Here is a 20,287-nt window from a genome sequence, read left to right on the forward strand (position 1 = left end):
CAGCCATTCAAGCACAGGATACACAGTAGATAACAGATAATTATTACTATAGTTTATATAAACAAGCTGCTGTGTAGCCATGGGGGCAGCCATTCAAGCACAGGATACACAGTAGATTACAGATAAGTACTACTATAGTTTATATAAATAAGCTACTGTGTAGCCATGGGGCAGCCATTCAAGCACAGGATACACAGTAGATAACAGATAAGTACTACAATAGTTTATATAAACAAGTTGCTGTGTAGCCATGGGGGCAGCCATTCAAGCACAGGATACACAGTAGATAACAGATAATTACTACTATAGTTTATATAAACAAGCTGCTGTGTAGCCATGGGGGCAGCCATTCAAGCACAAGATACACAGTAGATAACAGATAATTACTACTATAGTTTATATAAACAAGCTGCTGTGTATCCATGGGGGCAGCCATTCAAGCACAAGATTCACAGTAGATAACAGATAATTACTACTATAGTTTATATAAACAAGCTGCCGTGTAGCCATGGGGGCAGCCATTCAAATGAGAAAGGGCTCAGTTTACACAGCAGATAAAGTCTGTAGAACATAATGGTGTTATCTGTTATCCACTATTTAACTTGTGCCATATAGCCTTTTTCCACCATTGCTACACAGCCGCTTGTTTATATGAACTATAGTATTGATCTGAAAGCAACACCTTAGTTTTACCAGTGCAGGGCGACACTACATTATATTTTCATTACTTTAAAACACTTTCATTTTGTGGTGTTACTGCTCCTTAAACTTTTTTTATTTTAGTAACTTCATTTAGTCTATGTGTGCAAACATCTAAAGAGATAATATAAATGAAATATTTACGTTTAAATTCATGTATATTACTTGACCTTTAACAAACAAGGGAAATTTGTGCTCAACAGTAATTTTTAAAACATTAGGGGGGGGTGCAATGAGGCTGTGACAACAAAATACATAGAGACAAATACAAGAGTCCTCTGCACTCCACCCATTATCAATATATTTAAGACATTGAGACATGTTGTGCCTTAAGCTACTAAAAATGCCTTACCCTTTAAACAATAAATATATTGATAATGGGTTAGAGTGCAGAGGACTCTTGTATTTGTCTGTATTACTTGTCCTTTAAACAAGGTGCAGATTGCTCCTGTATAAACACCTATTGAGTCAGATTGGGTGCTACATGTAATAGCCAATTAAGGTTGTTCTTCTAGTTCAGTGAGAATGGAACGCTCAAACGAAACAGGTTAAAGCGGTTTGATTTGTAATTCATGCTCATGTGCAATTATAGATTTCACTGAGTCAGGTTATTATAAACCTATTTGCTGGCTGAAGGCCAGGGTAGACATTTTCTCTAAATGATCTTTCATTTCTTTGTGTCTATACAGAGCCGAATTTTGTGGGCAGACACACCAAGGCCACGCGGTCCTGGCGCCTGCGGTCCTATCACCCACCCGCATACTCCGCTCCCTGCGAGCGCACATGTGCTCCCCAGTGCTTCCCGGAAAGCGGCTGGGCAGCATGCCACCCCTAATTTTTTGCCGCCAAGGCCCGGGCCTTTGTGGCCTTGCCACAAATCCAGGCCTGTGTCTAAATGAAAGTTTAAATAAAATACAATGTAATGTCATTTTGTAAAAATCTATTTACTTCAGTTATATATATATCAAATACCATGGGGAAAACTTACTAAAGGGCGAAGTGGCTAACGCTGGCGAAAATTCGCCAGCGTGAAGTCATTTTGGCACTTCGTCGATTTACTAATGGGCGCTGGTGTAATTACGCCAGCGAAGGAGATAAACTCTGGCGCAACTTCGCACTCTTAACGCCAGGCGAATTTTTGCTCTGGTGAAAGAGCGTTACTATGCAAATTCACTACGTTTTTGATTTTACTGAACGTTACCTCTATCGCCAGACTTGCCTTTGCCACCTCAGACCAGGCGAAGTGCAATAGAGTAGATAGGACTTGGTCCAAAAACAGTTGGCGTCTTTTCCTTTTTACAGGGTGATAGGCTGAGAAAGATTGTAAATTTTTTTTTGGGTACCCTCCTTATACATTTCAAATTTGTGAGCAGGAGTAGATTCTGTTGGGAGTGCCAGTGACACTGCACATGCTCAGTGTGTTCTGTAAAGCTGTAAAGAAGCTTAGTTTAGAGCTAGTAGGGAAGTACCACTATTTTGGATTCGGCCGATCACCAGAATCCTCTGTGAAAGATTCGGTTGAATACTGAACCGAATGTGAATCTTAATTTGCATACGCAAATTAGGGGTGGGAAGGGGAAAACATTTTTGACTTCCTAGTTTTGTGACAAAAAGTCATGAGATTTCCCTCCCCCACCCATAATTTGCATATGCACATTTGCATATGGATTTGGGTTTGGTTTGGTTCGGCCAGACCGAATCTGAATCCTGCTGAAAAAGGCCGAATCCTGGCCGAATCCCGAACCCAATCCTGGATTCGGTTCCTAGTAGATAGTGCTAAATCCTATGGCTGTGGTTAAAATAAAAGTAAAGTCTGATGAGAATTACATTATTTGGAAACCCTTTCTCTGTCCTTTGCTCCCATCTTCACTTTACCTCCCTATACAAATAGGTTATTTAATACCAGTTAGCGCCTTCTCCTTCAACTCATAAACACCGAATGCAGATATAAAACCATCTAATAATTCTCTGCACTTGAGAGTTCCTGTAGTATTGGCCACCTGTAACATTTCTGTACTGAATTCTATTTCCGATGATATAGGCATTCTGAAATAAAGGGATTTAACCCAGTTCTACAACTACAGAAATGTCTGTGTTTTAGCTTCTTCTTGGTGTCTAAAAGGAAGGGGATCAACCATCAGTCAGACAGTCTCTCTTTGCTCCAAATTGCCTCCATGCCTGACTGTCTCCTTATACTTTAAATATAAGCATTACTATTAAGTGGTCTCAGTTTGATCTTGGAAATGTAGGATTTGGCATTCTATAATAGATTACTGGACACCTTTTTGCTTTATTCTACAGCTGCATAATGGGGCTCTACACTTCAAACAACAATGCATAGACAACATCATGCAGGAATTGGTCTCAGAAGTACAGTTAAATGACGGATATTGGCACAACGTGCTGTTGGAGGTAACCGGACCCTTTATACAGCTCAGACTTGATGGTAATGACACCAGGCAATCTATTGAACCCTGTCCTGCCCAGTCATCACTTCTAAACCTGTTTATTGGTGGCGTCATCCAAGAATCAGGATACGTGTCCAATGGATTCAAAGGCTGTCTGGATGACATCAGTATTAATGGAAAGACTCTTTCAAATCTCGGACAGCCTGTGAGTAGCAACAGCATCGTACCATGCTGTGAGCAACATGGAGCCTGTACCAAGGACCCCTGCCCATCTGACAAAATATGTGCAGAGATGGCAAATGGAGGTGAGACCATAGAATAGATGTGGAATCTTGACGTTGAGGTCTAAAGGCACTGAGATATTCGTTGAAAACAGACATGCCCATGGCCTCATTCTTTTTATGTTGTCAAGTATACACATTCAGTAGGACTATGAAGATTTTCATTCATCCAGATCATGGTATATCTAGTATAGGTAAATCTAAAAACAACTGGACTTGCTGAGTAATCAATAAAGATGTTTCACTACTCATCCGAGCAGCTTCATCAGTTCAACTGACTGGTGTGGGAAGTTCTCGGCATATAAACTCTTCCACTAATCCAATCCTGAACAGAGGCGGGGGCCTTCGACACCACCTGTCTGCTACATACAATGCTGTTCTAACATCTGTACCCCAGCGGTTTCAGAACACGTCACACATCGATTCATGCAACTCTCACAAGTAACACCTGTTTTTAGGCGTTGCATGACACATTGGATAATCCTATCACAGTAACTACACAAAATCAACACCTCTGTGAATTTCTTCAGATGTCACCTCTTTGAAGAGTTACAATGTGCCATTGTGATTGGATTAGTGGAAGAGTTTATATGTCGAGAACTTCCCACACCAGTCAGTTGAACTGAAGAAGCTGCTCGGATGAGTAGTGAAACATCTTTATAGATTTACCTATACTAAATACACATTCAGTAGGGTCGATTTTACAATTTGCCCAATGAAACCAATCAGATCATTGCTATTATTTTTTTTTGGTGGCTCAAACTTTATTAAGTAAAATTTTAAGTCATTTTATAATTGACAAGTGTAGCATACAAGTTATATGTGGAACGAGAAGAAAATAGAAAAGATTCAATAGTTCCATTCAATCAATACACAATGTAGCAACAGCTTTGCTATTGTTTTCCAACTAGTTATAGACTAAACTAAACTGATTCATATTCGGTTTCTATAGACCATTTCTTTTTATTCCAAGATATTAAGGGATACATGTGCTGTTAATATTAATGAATTTTGTTCCAACAGCGCCACCTGCTGGTCAGTTTCTGACCAGTCTGACCACCAAGTAGTCAAGGAAGTTGTCAGGAGAAAGAAAGAGGCTGCTCTGATGTTCTTCTGCTTAGGAAAACGATTAGAAACCTTTCTCAAATCTTTCCTAAGCAGAAGAACATCAGAGCAGCCTCTTTCTTTCTCCTGACAACTTCCTTGACTACTTGGTGGTCAGACTGGTCAGAAACTGACCAGCAGGTGGTGCTGTTGCAACACAATTCAATTAATATTTACAGCGCATGTATCCCTTAATATCTTGGAATAAAAAGAAAATAAATAATGAATGTAAAGTACAAAAGTACTTAGAATAGCACTCTCATCAATTTTATATTCACTTATTTTATACCTTATCCTTTAATTAGCCCCATAAGGTATCTGCAGCATCAGCTCTAGACCTAAAAACCCATAGAAACCAATCAGCTATTTACGTTCTCAAGATTCTTGAATATTTTTTAATATCCCTGATACAGTTCCCCTGTAATATGATGGGCCTCTGCTTGCCATGTTCCAGTGTAGACAGAAAGGCAGCAGGTTGACTAGAGTTTCATTTGGGCTTCTGTTGTACCCCCTCAGTACAGTATTTGTGGCAGTATTCTGCCTATCATCCCTTTTGTCCTAATATTACAGGGTAATATAAGGTAATATAGCTCTAAGGTAAGATTCAAAATTAGCTTTCATGATAGAAAAACAATGCAACGAGACTACATATGTATTTTGTACATAAAACCCTATGAGTGGGCCCAGAGCAATAATGTCAGAAGAAGCCAAGAAAACGGCATCTTAACAAAGATGTAAAAAGGGGTTCCCAAAAAGATACTTCTTGGAGAAGTTAGACACTGTATGGACACATTCATTAATTGGGTTCTTCTTTCTCTCCAGGCTACTCATGCCTCAGCCATTCTCTATTCGCTGATCAGGGAACAGACCCCTGCAAATCTTCTCAATGCTTGCACAGTAGAGCCTGTACCCCCTTATCCAACGGATACACATGTAGTTGCCCACCGGTACATACTGGAGACAGGTAAGGCAAACTTGCAGTTTTCTTTCCTGCACAAAATGTTTTTTTTATGCTATATTTTAGAAAATGTGCATAAGCAGTTTGGTGTGAATATTATGTAATGAGGTGTAGTAGTACACAAATGTGGGGGCATGTCTAGATGTCAGTCAAAAATGTTGTACAATGCAATTTAGGTGTAACTTACACAGTTATTCAGAAAAACACCAGGCACATATTATTCTTACAATCTACCAAATTAAATGGTTGGTTGGGAATGAAGGTCCTAGAACTTAAATCCATATAGATATGTTAAGGGGGCAACTGCCCTCTATGCCATGCCTGTATAAACCCCAACCTGTAGTAAGGGGGAAATCCTCCAGTAAAGACACATGCTGCATGGAGTAGTAGTCAAACACTTTTTCCTTTATTGGTCATGGCCTTCATCACAACAGCAGCAAATTAGCAGGGCTCTATCCCCGGTTTACCAACAATATAACACTTCTTGTAACTGCAGGCACCCCTCTTGGAGATAAGCCTCTCCTCTTAGGCCCTGACTGGCGGGTTTCCTGCTGGGCACAGTATGGCCACTACATCCTCATAGGAGCCATAGCTGCCCATGCTAATCACCTAACTATCTTACACTTGCTAGAGCATACTGTTTACCACCAGCCCTTTCACTGTCTAGACTTAGTAGCTCTTCCGAGAGATGACTCTACTGCTGCAGAGCCTGCTGCTCATCTCTTCCCATGACCCATCTCCAAAATCCCTGTACTCAATCTTCCCTTTTATAACTTCCTTTTGTCCACCCACTGGGGACTTTCCACAGTTATCCTCTAGCCCCCCCCCCATTGGCACACCTGAAAATACACATTTCCATTAAACACATAATTTTACCCTATTACAAATAGGTGGGGAGTCCTTTAAGGGCGTGGGAGACATGGGACGTATTGTCATCCGTGATTAATCTCGGTTACAGCAGACGACAAAACAACCCTTTTTTCCTCCCCACCAGCCAACATACGGTAAACAAACTTGTCTTGCTTTCATCTCGAGGAACAGTAACTGAGTTATAAAAATGATCCCTTTAATGCTGTTAAAAGCCACAATTGTGCACTAATCTACCTGGTGTTATATGAGTAAAGTCTAAAGTAATCTCATAGACTCCTCCTAGCTACAGGTTTACTGTGATGAGGAAACACTGCCTGGCGTAATGACAGATACCAATGCTAGAAACAATCTGCACCTGATATGCATCAATACATAATCCCTAATGCATCAGGCACAAATGTGACAGTTGCAATTCAGAGTATGGCTGCAATTGCCCCTTATATCTTCAACAATGTGTGATCCTGATCCTCTTCTCCAAGGTTTTGACAAATGGGGGTCCAAAAAAGAATTTTCGGTGTTAACTTCAGTTTAGTTCACTGTTGCATTTCAGTGTCTGCTGTCCTACTACATGTGGAATCACATCACATTCATGTCCAAATACGAATAATTACTCCTGGAAGCTACAGCATAAGGTGACACATTGTGCAGACACATTATCCTTGACCAAGAAGAAGAGGTGGCCTACACAATGTTTCATGCACCTAGAAGGGAAGTTGATGGAGATGGGGGAGAGCTGTTTTGCTTCAAATGTCATATAGCAGCTTTAAACAGTAGCGGTAACAAAATAAACAAGTGTGGATCTTGGGTTTCACTTGCCAATTGGTTGGGTTTTCTTTAATGTGGTGTCAAACAATGTTTGACTTATGTCTCTTTCTTCTTATTGCAGGTGTGAAAGTGAAATGAATGGCTGCTTGGACCCTTCCTGCCAAGCCAAAGACGGGTGCAACCACAGCAGTGCATGCAATTGCACCGATCCAAACCAAGGAGGGCACTGCACAGAGAGCGTGACCCCTACTACAAATAGTAGATATGTTTTGGTGTCTGGACCTCAGGAGATAGTGGAGATTCTCGGAGGACTCCTTGCTGTTCTTTTTCTTGTTGGGCTCTTTGTGGTTTTCAGAAAGCGCATATGCCAGAGAAACGTGAACCATAAGCCAGCCCCTCAGGAGGACCCAGATCTAAAGCATCATTTGTCCAGAGACATAGGGCTTGGTACTCCAGTGCCTCCTATGGAACTTAATATCCTCAGTCCTTCAGGTCGCACCCAGTTGGATGCAGAAGGGCAACCACGGCGTCAGCCAATCCCAGAGCTTCTAACATTCTGTAAGCCGCAAGTTGGCCGAGAACCAGCTGTTTGCAGTGTGGCCCCTAATCTACCTCCAGCACCACCATCAAGCTCAGATAACGAGTCCATTGCCAAGAACCATTGGGACTGTGAAGACAGTGAGTATCTTTCCTTTCTAAGATAATATCGCATAACATATTCCATAGCAAATCATTCATCTGGCACCTGCAGTCTCTTCTTTTTAAACCGCTGGCAATATCCCTCTAGGTAACTCCCACATATCATTGTGTCCCCTTCTGCATGAGATGGGAAAATGGCACATCCAAACCTCTCTCCTCTTCCTCATATACAAAACTTTGGGGGTTATTTATCAAGCTTCGAATTTATCTCAGTATTTCTTAGATAAAAAGCCGAGCAACTCTGAATTCCCGAATGGACCTTATTTATCATTCCAAAAAATAGGGACGGGCAAACTTCAGAACTTTGCCCGACAAGTCCGAAGTTTTCGGACTTTTCTGCAAAAACAACGTTTTTTTCTGTCCCCAAATCCCCAAAATCATCGGATATCGGTACTGACAGCAGTGCAGACACTTGGACCTCCCCCATTGACTAATACAGAACCCCGAGAGCTTTGAGATGCCGGGTTTTCGGATTCAGAGTTTTCATACCATCGGACTTTAATAAACCCCACAAAAATTCTGATTTATTTTTTTTAAAATCCGAAAAATCTGAATTTTTCAGATTTCGAGAATTCAGAGCTTAAGAAATAACCCCTTTAATGTATAATTTACATATATGTTTCGTTTTTTAATGATCAGTAAACCTTCCCTTATTTTTGAATAACACTTGAATTCTGTTCAGACCCAGACAAGCAGAAAACATTAACTACTGACATCTAGTGGCAATTTTAATGTGCAACTGCCAGCTTAGCTTGTTCTTACTTGCTCCCGGGTAAAGACCTGGAATGTCTATGGAACCTTTTGATTGACAACTATCCTTGCGTTAAGCTTTTGAACTGTCATGGATGATTTTGCGCTCATTATCAGCGAGTGAGAAAGCCTCTAATTATTACAATTTAAGGATTACACTTGGGGAGCATTACACTGATTAAATAACTTTTGCTCTCTGACCAAACCGCTACAGATTAGAGCCATTGTTTCCTAACATCGCCCTGTTCTATTTGTACTATAACACCTGCTATGAGCCAAAAACCAGGGGCACCAAATAAAGCTCTCTATTTATTAAATTGGAAATTCACTTCCTTTAACTGCGCAATTGCATTTACTGCACTAGCAATGCACTCAAGTGACACAGAGGACCCCTGGCTGTTTTTGTTGTGACATGAACATTGTCCCATAACTACAGCAGAGTAAAGGTTAAATAAACTCTTAAGCACAGGAATGCCTAACTGACAGTAGAATGTATTTTAGGTGCAGGGTCACATATTATGTAAATAGAAATGGGCAACATGAGTTCTTTGCATATTGCTACAGACACTTGGGGTACCTCACTGCCTTCAAAAGTATTGGAGGAAAGGTCCAAAACAAAACAGAAGCTACTCCCTTTGTACATTAAGTTGCTACTCCCTTTGTACATCATCGGAAAACATGTTTTTTTCCCAACGCATCAGTTAATAGTACTGCTCCAGCAGAATTCTGCACTGAAATCCATTTCTCAAAAGAGCAAACAGATTTTTTTATATTTAATTTTGAAATCTGACATGGGGCTAGACATTTTGTCAATTTCCCAGCTGCCCCTGGTCATGTGACTTGTACCTGCACTTTAGGAGAGAAATGCTTTCCGGCAGGCTGCTGTTTTTCCTTCTCAATGTAACTGAATGTGTCTCAGTGGGACATGGGTTTTTACTATTGAGTGTTGTTCTTAGATCTACCAGGCAGCTGTTATCTTGTGTTAGGGAGCTGCTATCTGGTTACCTTCCCATTGTTCTTTTGTTTGGCTGCTGGGGGGGGGGGAAAGGTAGGGGGGTGATATCACTCCAACTTGCAGTACAGCAGTAAAGAGTGATTGAAGTTAATCAGAGCACAAGTCACATGACTTGGGGCAGCTGGGAAATTGACAATATGTCTAGCCCCATGTCAGATTTCAAAATTGAATATAAAAAAATCTGTTTGCTCTTTTGAGAAATGGATTTCAGTGCAGAATTCTGCTGGAGTAACACAATTACCGATTCAATTTGAAAAAAATGTTTTTTCCCATGACAGTATCCCTTTAAGTTTCGAATTGGAACCTTACAAATTCGAGTTGAGAATAATCCAAACTCGATTATACCTGTAGCCTGGGAACAATGCAATTTCAAATATTCATATAAATAAAGTTTATAAATATATAACGTTTATGTAGAACATCAATGGCAGAGGTCCAGTGACCCATTTGAAGATGTTAATAGCCTTCCTGATATTTTATCAGCTAAACAAGCCTAGGAGGAATGGAATCTTTTCCCTGGGGTCTCAGTAACTGTTCTGCTCAATCTGTTTAAGGTAAAGCTTTTGCGAAGCAGCTGAGATCCCCAATGAGCAATGCTTTATGGAAACAACTTGTTTTTAATAAAGATGGGCAGAATCATTCATTAAAGCTTGTGCTTGTGTCCAAACATACTACTCGCACTTGCTTGTTTTGGTGCCATCACACCAGGTAGCCTGTTGGGATGAATTGTGAGTAAGTGCGTCCATTGATGCAGAGAAACTCCGGAGCTAGCACTTCTTTGAAGGCTAATATCAATACACACAGCAGAACTGTGCCTAATAAATCGGGCACAGATACCGTGGTCCAGAAATGACGGCATCCAGACTAATCATATCAAATTTCAATTGTGAGCAATTTCTGATATATATGGTCGCCATACCTCCCAAATGTCCCGTTTTTAGAGGTACAGTCCCTCTTTCGACAGCTCAACCCGCAGTGCCTCGTTTGTACTGGAAAGTCGCGATTTTCTGTGCACTGAACAGGCATAAAAAGAAACAGAGAGCCCAGAAAGCCACAGCAGAAGCTGCGATAATTTTGTAACAATTTTGAGATAAGCAAAGAAGTAATTGTAACAATATAAGATAACAGGTCCCCTGGGAGAAGTGAGACTCACAGCTTAAAGGGCAATTCACCTTCATTAGCAAAACTGTAATAACTGGAAAAAAAAACACAGAAATATGTTCAAACTTTCATAACCTGTCAAATTTTGTAAAATGAACATGGTAATTAGGGGGTGTGGCCACAATAAAATGGGCGTGGTCAAAAATTGCTTTTTAGTTCCAAAATGTTGGTCGGTATGTGGTCCAGTAACACCAGCTCCAATTGCCCAGATGCAATATACTCTGGCATTCTATAGAAAGAGCTTAGCCTGATAATCTTATTTCTTACCTGTATTTTCTGTCTGTTGTGTTGCAGGTAGCACCGGGGATAATCCATATTGGCCGCGGAGCTATTCACCTGCAGACGGACAAGGATTCAAAGCCTATGATTCTGTTCAGAACAAATACGCTCGTTCTCAGCACAGTTCAGCCCCTCCGGTTCCACCTCTTCCTAAAGGAACAGAGTCTGAGAATCTGTATGGGGGCTTTCCATTTCCACTGGAGTCCAACAACAAAAGAGCTCCCATACCTGCTTGTTACAGCAACAGCACCTTGGATGATTTCCTTCCTCAGCCTGCTCCCTGCCTAGACCAGTATACTGCAATCAGCTACTATCCTTCTCAGCTTCACAAATCCGAGGGCTTATCTCAAAAGTCTGACGATGGCTACCGGTGTCTGAGTGTGCGACTGAGCGTGGCTCAGCCTTCCTATGCAAACTGTAGCCCACCACCTATGCCACCACTAAATTACCAGGCCGCTAATATGGCAGAAAGCGACTACGGTAGCTCTGAGGAAGTGATGTTTTAAAAGGGACGGACGTTGTTTTAATGAGAATAAGGAGAGACCAACCTTGAGGTTGGGGCCTTCTCTCACTTCTACAGTGTTAATGAATCTTTTTGGAGATCAGTCTGACCGAGGAAAGTCGTGGAGGCCACTGATTGGAGTTCCTTGTACAATGCTGCTGGACAAGCATTAAAGGAGAAGGAAAGCTACTGAAGCAGTTTATTGCCAATAGATTAGCCACAATAGTGCAAGCTATAACACTATATTTATTCTGCAGAATGCTTTACCACACCTGAGTAAACTGCTCTAGAAGCTCTCTGTTTGTTTAGGATAGCAGCTGCCATATTAGCTTGGTGTGACATCACTTCCTGCCTGAGTCTCTCCCTGCTCACTCATAGCTCTGTGCTCAGATTACAGCAGGGAGGGGAGGGGGAGAAAGGATCAAACTGAGCATGCTCAAGCCCAAGCCCTGGAGGTTTAAGCTGAAAACAGGAAGTCTGATACAGAAGCCCATGAGTACACAATAGAAGGAAAGAAATGTGGTGTTTCTTTTGACAGAGGACTCAGAGCAACATTAATTTGAGCGTTTATATAGACCTTTCAGATAAGACTTACTTAATTTTAGCCTTTCCTTCTCCTTTAAGGAATTCAATAAATTTTCCTGATGTACAGCCTGAAGTGGAATGAGATAGGTCAGGAGAAAAGCAACTCGAGTTATAAAAGAAACTGCCGAGACTGGTTCCTTACCTAGTTAATACACTAGACTTGCTTATTGACTTGTATCTGAAAAGCTGAACATGTTTTTAGTATTACCTCTAGGAGGAAGCAAAGAATTCAGCTTTTTGCTGTGTTAGGCGCTATCTTGGTAGCCAAGACCTTGTCCTTAGTAACACTTTGCTAATTGGTTATACAACATGCCGACAAAGGGTGGCCCTATTGCAGATGTCAGACGCAATGTTTTGGTCTACACATGAAAAAGTGCACTGTAAAATGATATATTGTATTTATCAGTATTGTCAGAATCGTGGCTGGTCCAAGACCACATGTTGATGGGCTTGTATCTGACTTGTTACTTGTAGGGTGTTGGACATGGGCTTGTCTCAGTTTCATAAGGCTTTGAAGTCTTACACTGAAGACCAGACATGACCAGTACAAATGATTGAGAATGTCCGATATCATCAGTCATGTAGGGGGTTATTTATCAAGCTCCGAATATCCGAACCTCGAATAATTCATAGTTTTCAGAGCATAAAAAAAAAAACTATGAATTTTTCGAGATTTATTAAAGTTCGGTGGTCTAAAAACTCTGAATCCGAAACCCCAGCATCTAAAAGCTCTCAAGGTCCTGTATAAGTTAATGGGGAAGTTCCCAGTGTCCGCGGTGATGCTGATATCCAATTATTTTGGTGCAAAAATCTCTGAAAACTCCAAAAAATTTTAGTTTTTGCTGGGAAACAATTCTGAGCTTTTGGGGGTTTTCTCCGACCCTATTTTGTCCGGCTTTTTTCTTCATAAATAAGGTCCATTCGGGAATTCAGAGTTGCTCGGAGTTGGATATTAGAAATACTGAGATAAATTTGGACCTTGATAAATAACTCCCGTAGTGTACCTACTGTTATGTAATAGTCGTGTGAGCTGATTTACTACATTTGCTCTCAATAGCAACCAATCAGATCTTGGTTTTCATCTTCTAACTTGTAATAATTTGAGCAGAAATTGTTGCGTATAAATCTGATTGCCGATTGGTTGCTATTGGCAATTTCACACATATGTTTGTAAAACAGCCCCATTATCTCAAACTTGAATTGCAATTGTGCTGTTTCGGATCTGACAAAGCCCCTCTTCCTATATATGCCTTGACTCACACTTGGATGCCCAACAGTAATCTAAGTGTCACATTTTAATGCTACACTGCCACTTCTAGTCCATGGCCCTGTTATAAAATTGTATACATGTGAAAATTGTTCCATTACTCCTTAAAGGATAAGTAAACCTTTAAAATATACGAATGTAAAATTGATGAGAGTGCTCTTCGAAGCACTTTTGTTATTTACTTTCTTTCTTTATTTTCTTTTTATTCCAATATATTAAGGGAAGAGTCTGCTCTGATGTTCTTCTGCTTAGGAAATATTTGAGAAAGGTTTCTAATAGTTTTCCTAAGCAGAAGAACATCAGAGCAGCCTCTTTCTTTCTCCTGACAACTTCCTTGACTACTTGGTGGTCAGACTGGTCAGAAACTGACCAGCAGGTGGAGCTGTTGGAACAAAATTCATTCATATTAACAGCACATGTATCCCTTAATATCTTGGAGTAAAAAGAAAATAAATAATGAATGTAAATGACAAAAGTGCTTAGAACATCACCCTCATCAGTTTTACATTCACTTATTTTAATGATTTACTTATCCTTTAATGACAGCTGAGCATTTGGGATATCCATTCCTTCCATATAAAAGTTGCATTTTTAAGATTTTGTGTATATAGCTGTATTTTTTAAAAAGGAAAACAATAAAGTATAATTTTTATAAACATCTGTTTTTCTACTTATTTATATACTTAACACCCCAACATGTGCTGTATGGGTGGAAACAAAAATTGACTCTTATCAGTTAAGAGGTTAATAAGCTGAAAAACAACAAGTAGATCATTATTTATTAAAGGTCAGATTTTAGCGGTTTTTAGATGTTTTTGAAACCACAACTGTCAATAAAAAAATGCATTAAAAATATGAATACAGGTGTGGGATCTGTTATCCAGAATACTCGGGACCTGAGGATTTCCGGATAATGGATCTTTCTGTAATTTGGATCTTCATAACGTTGGGGGTCAGTGTCCCTCTCTCACATCTCACATCCTCTCCCCCTCCTTTAGTAGTTTTTGTGGAACCCTTAAATCAGAGCTGTCAATGCCCCATATTTTATCGGAAGTTTTCCAATTTTACGCTGTGTCCCCAATTCCCACTCTCCTTTTAGCAGCTTCCATTATGCCCTAAAGTATATTGAATGCAGTAACCTCCCCCCTCCCCTATCGGCCATATTTATTACTGGCACAGCTTTCCCTTTTCCTATCTATAAATAGAGTCCTCTTCAAGCGATATGTACAGGGTAAATTGGATTTCCTACATCACCCATATTCTGTTTCCTTGTTCATCATATTTAAATACAGAACAAATTCAAATTTAATTAATTAAAATTTATAGGCAAATGAATAAAATTCATTAAATTTTAATTTATTTAATAAACAATGTATTATTTTTTTTACAATAAATAAATAAATCATTCAATTATTTATTATTAATTTATTGAATACATTTATTTTAATATTATATAATATTATATAATATATATAATAATTTATTATAATAATTTAATAAATGCATGTAATACTTTAATTTAATTAATTTAATTAAAATTCAAAATATTTCTAAGAATAGACAATGGAGACCACACTTATACAAATCAATATAATATATAATATATATATATCATTTATTATAATAACTTAATACATGTATTTAATACTTTAATTTAATTAATTTAACTCAATTAAAATAGAAAATATGGAGACCATGCCTATACAAATCAATATAATATATAATATATATAATAATTTATTATAATAACTTAATACATTTATTTAATACTTTAATTTAACTCAATTAAAATAGAAGATATTTATAATAATAGACAATAGAGACCCCTCCTATACAAATCAATATAATATATAATATATATATAATAATTTATTATCATAACTTAATACATTTATTTAATACTTTAATTTAATTAATTTAACTCAATTAAAATAGAAGATATTTATAATAATAGACAGTGTAGACCACGCCTATACAAATCAATATAGTATATAATATATATAATAATTTATTATAATAACAATGCATTTATTTAATACTTTCATTTAATTAATTACATTTAATTTAAATATAAGATATATATAAGAATAGACAATGGAGACCACTAGTGATGGGGGAATTTGTTCTACGAAATTGTGAAAGGCATTGAAGTCAATGGGCGTCAAAATTATTTTGATGCATGTCAATTTTTATACGTGCGCCTATTTTGTCCAAATGCATTAAAGTTAATGAGTATCCGAATAATTTTGATGCGCGTCAATTTTGATGCGCGACTATGGAGACATGTACCCAAATTTTTTGATGCAGCAGATTTTTTGCCGGCAAATTTTCGCCGCAGTTTACCGAATTTATTCGCCAGCTGCGAATTGCGGGGATTTGCTGTGAATTTGCTGCGAATTTGCGCCTGGTGAATTTATTCGCCCATCACTAGAGACCATGCATATACAACTCAATATAATACAGTATATATATTATATAACATACAGTATAACAATAGACAATGGTGAGCCCAATTATACAAATCAGCTGCATACTAGTGAACAAATTAACAAACAATTGTGAACAAATGATAGTATTAAAGAATTATATTACACTAACATATATTAACGTCAAAACAAAAGTGTTTTTTTTTTAAAAAAATCATTTGGTCACATAAATAAAAGCCACCTCCAAAAGGAGGCATCGCTCTATTTATTTCTCACACGAGTAACAATTATTTGATTTAAATGTAGAAGAAATATGCTACTGATGTTTGCACAGCCCCAGAGGAGCACAACACAGGCCATATATATAAAATCCAGTGCAGAGAGTGATCAAAGATTAATGAGCGAAGCGCAGAGGTAATATGATGTGACAAGACACACAGAGATTAGATCGGCTCATTGATGCCTCATCAAGAACACTAAGGGCTATTCCACACGGGGAGATAGCGACGCGTTTGCGGTCGCGGCGACAAAGCGCCGCGACAGTCGCCGCGACCGGCGCAGGCGACAGTTTTGTATGGGCGCCTATGTAAAAACGCCTGTGCTAACCACACGAGGCGATGCGCTTTTCAACAGTCGCCTGAAAAAGCCTGGCGAGGCATTTTCAGGCGACTGTTGAAAAGCGCATCGCCTCGTGTGGTTAGCACAGGCGTTTTTACATAGGCGCCCATACAAAACTGTCGCCTGCGCCGGTCGCGGCGACTGTCGCGGCGCTTTGTCGCCGCGACCGCAAACGCGTCGCTATCTCCCCGTGTGGACTAGCCCTAAAAGGCTGCAGTAAGGGAATGTTCACACCCAGTGATTCAATTGACCACGTGAAGTCTACGTACTGAGAGCTTGCTGGGCTGTTAGCTATAGAATTACTGCTCCAAAGGCTATTAAAGGAGATACAAACCTTTCCATTCAATGGGCTGACTCCAAAGCAGTACTGAATATATTTAACCCCAGTCAGTGACATAACTTGACAATGCCAGCCCCTTCCCCGAAAAAAAATCTTCAGGGGGACCCGGCATCCATAGACCCTCTTAACCACAACCCTAAGCAGATTCCACAGCCTGCCATTAACCACCCCAGTCCTTCATGGCCAGCAACCCACTGAATACAAAGAATCCTCCAGGCTGCTCTGATGTTCTTCTGCTTAGGAAAACAATTAGAAACCTTTCTCAAATCTTTCCTAAGCAGAAGAACATCAGAGCAGCCTCTTTCTTTCTCCTGACAACTTCCTTGACTACTTGGTGGTCAGACTGATCAGAATTTTACATTCACTTATTTTAAAGGTTTACTTAATCAATTCTGATCAATTTTACATTCACTTATTTCAAAGATTTACTTAAGGATAAGTAAACCTTTAAAATAAGTGAATGTAGAATTGATGAGAGTGCTATTCTAAGCACTTTTGTCATTTAGATTCATTATTTATTTTCTTTTTATTCCAAGATATTAAGGGATACATGTGCTGTTAATATGAATGAATTTTGTTCTAACAGCACCACCTGCTGGTCAGTTTCTGACCAGTCTGACCACCAAGTAGTCAAGGAAGTTGTCAGGAAAAAGAAAGAGGCTGCTCTGATGTTCTTCTGCTTAGGAAAGATTGCTATCTTAATATACTATCAAAATAGGGACAATAGAATGCAACCTATAGTTTTCACCAACTGTGTAGGGAGCTGTTTGCACAATTCACTCTCCACCTTCTCCCATATCACATCCTGACGACGGTCCCTAGTGGATCGAAACACGTTGACGTCCAAATTTGTTGAGATGCAGTGAAGCATTAGATTTGCTTCTATTATATATATTTTTGTACGTTACATAAGATTTCTTGTGAGCACCTGGCTAGTGATGGGCGAATTTGTCCCGTTTCACCACAAATTTCGCGAATTTCCCGCGAAATTCACGAAACGGGTGAGAAATTTGTGAAATGTGAATTCTGAGGCCGGCGACAGTCTAACCGAATTGTCGCGGCAAATTCGTGTCAAAACGCACAAATATAGTCCAAACAAAGTTTCCAACGTTTCGATTCCATACAGGAATCTTCGTCACCCTGACAAAGTTTCCTGTACAGAATCGAAACGTTGGTCCACTAATAAACCTTGAATGATTTAATTCTCTGCTTAAGCCTGATTGATTATGGTGTGCCCTCATCGATGGTGTTAATTGAAAGTTTAAAGAATGGCACCAAGCTTTCGGATTTTACTCATGGTTGTGCGTTCCTATTCGCTTGGACTGTATATATATATATATATATATATATATATATATATATATATTAGGAATCCAGGATTCGGCCATTTTTCCGATTCGGCCGAATCCTTAAAATCATGTGACTTTTCGTAACAAAACAAGGAAGTAAAAAAATGTTTCCCCTCCCCCTCCCTGATTTGCATATGCAAATTAGGGTTCCGATTCGGTTCGGTATTCGGCTAAATTTTTCACAAAGGATTCTGGGCTTCGGCTGAATCCAAAAAAAAGTGGATTGGGTGCATCCTTAATATTTATTGCTTCATTTTTCTGCATTACATAGGAATTGCACAACCTTCTTTGAAGAAGCGCATATACACAGAAACACTGTCAGGGCTTTTTTATTACCAGTTACAATGGAGATAATTATCGGTTACTAGGGGTAGAGGAGTGCTAGACCTAATTATTTCCATATGCAGAGATTGAGACTGTTTGAAGAGACATAATCCTTCCCCAGAACTCTTCCACCTGATCCCTCCAGCTCTTCAAAGTAGGCCGCGAAAACTTAATTACACATCCAAGATTATTGCTGTTATCTAACATAGGGAGATTACGGCTGATAGTAGACTGGAATGAAACATCAGAAGGGAGCAACACAGGGCTGTTTAGGTGTTCAGAGCTCAAAATGATGAGTTGAATGTCCCCTGTGATGATCACGTGAAGAAATAACATTGGGTAGGATGTACACAGAGCAAGAACGAGTTTCACTATCACTTTATTTTGCATAAAGATCAAGTAGGCTGTTGACCCTCCGTTTTATTGAGCGGTGTGCTCCGAAATAAATCTGTTACATTGCTGGACTACAGCTTGAAGCATGTATTGATCTCCGATGACAGGCTGTAGTAATCTGGGAGTTGTAGTCTAACAACATTTGGCTCCACTGCTCAAGAACGTTTATCCCCTTACGTTTCATTAACACAACAGCACAAACACATAACAACCATTCTCCTATTCACTTTCGAAGCAGAACTAAAGCCTGGCTAATGAAGTATCTAGAAATGTTGTACATGATGTTTTGTGCTTCTGTACCAGCCCAAGGCAACCACAGCCCTTTAGCAGTAAAGATCTGTGTCTCCAAAGATGCCCCAGTAGCTCCCCATCTTCTTTTCTGCTGATTCACTGCACATGCTCTGTGCTGCTGTCACTTACTGAGCTTAGGGAGCCACTCACAATATACAGTACACATAGAATAGAAATGTCACAATATAAGGCTGATTAGTCATTAATACACATAATTACTACATGGCAGCACAGAAACCAGTGCAATTAGCATCAGAATTGAATAATCAGCAAACCTGTAGCATCAGCTTATATTACAGACCAACCTCATTTTCTGCTGGATAATTTGTAGGGATTCACCAAATCCAATAATTTGCAGAACACACGAATCCTTCGCGAAAGATTCGGCCTGATACCAAACTGAATCCAAATCCTAATTTGCATATGCAATGATGAATTATGGGTGGGAAGGGGAAAATTTTTTTACTTCCTTGTTTTGTGACAAAAAGTCATGCGATTTCCCTCCCCACCCCTAATTTGCATATGCAAATTAGGATTTGTTTGGCCGGGCAGAAGGATTCAGCCGAATCCTGCTGAAAAAGGCCAAATCCTGGCCTTATCCCAAACCGAATTCTGGATTCGGTGCATCCCTAATAATTTGTGGAGTAACGATCGTTTGACTGATAGGGCGCAAACCTACACTATGGGCGGTCTCTTTCGATAGCGACTTGTCCTCTACGCCTGTTAGTAAATTGGCGACGTCCCCGCGGATGAGATTTCTGGCTAATTTTTGCTAGCGACGGCCACTTCACCCTTTAGTAAATCTGCCCCAATGTATTCAAAGGCTGGCACTTCCCTGCATAGTAACAATTCTTTGTATAAGTGTCTCCTAGTTTAGGAATAATGAATGAGGGGTGTTGGGACCCTAAAAGTTAGCCATTTATAAATGCTCTGCATTATACACTCCAAACAATGCCGTGTTTTTACGATTAGACCTCAGCGTCATGTGTCGCATCAATAAGACGCATGTGTGTTGTACAGCCTATTGGCACAAAACGCGTAAGGCTACGTCATTTTCTATTTTTGTGGCCTAGTTCTCGGTTCTTTTACAAGGCTGATTGTGGGATGTGTGAGTGCCTGCTGTTTTTCTCTTTTGGTTGCATGTGTGTTGATACCTTGCAGCTCAGGGCAGATAGTGAACATTATTACCCTAGTGGAAGAGCA

The 20,287-nt window shown here is 39.5% G+C and overlaps 1 protein-coding gene across 1 annotated transcript in view; it reads left to right on the forward strand.

Annotated features, from left to right (window-relative positions):
• The window catches only part of fat2.S (FAT atypical cadherin 2 S homeolog), a 96,259-nt gene extending 84,657 nt beyond the window's left edge, over nucleotides 1–11,602 (forward strand). Inside the window, exons 21-24 of the mRNA XM_018254858.2 lie at nucleotides 3,001–3,412; nucleotides 5,315–5,456; nucleotides 7,207–7,763; nucleotides 11,005–11,602. Of these exons, the coding sequence (XP_018110347.1) occupies nucleotides 3,001–3,412; nucleotides 5,315–5,456; nucleotides 7,207–7,763; nucleotides 11,005–11,495 (1,602 nt within the window). The 3' untranslated portion in view covers nucleotides 11,496–11,602. The remainder of the gene's footprint in view (nucleotides 1–3,000; nucleotides 3,413–5,314; nucleotides 5,457–7,206; nucleotides 7,764–11,004) is intronic.
• The last annotated feature ends 8,685 nt before the right edge of the window (nucleotides 11,603–20,287 follow it).

The sequence above is a fragment of the Xenopus laevis genome, chromosome 3S, assembly GCF_017654675.1.
Source record: "Xenopus laevis strain J_2021 chromosome 3S, Xenopus_laevis_v10.1, whole genome shotgun sequence".
In the NCBI taxonomy this organism is placed as follows: Eukaryota; Metazoa; Chordata; class Amphibia; order Anura; family Pipidae; genus Xenopus; species Xenopus laevis.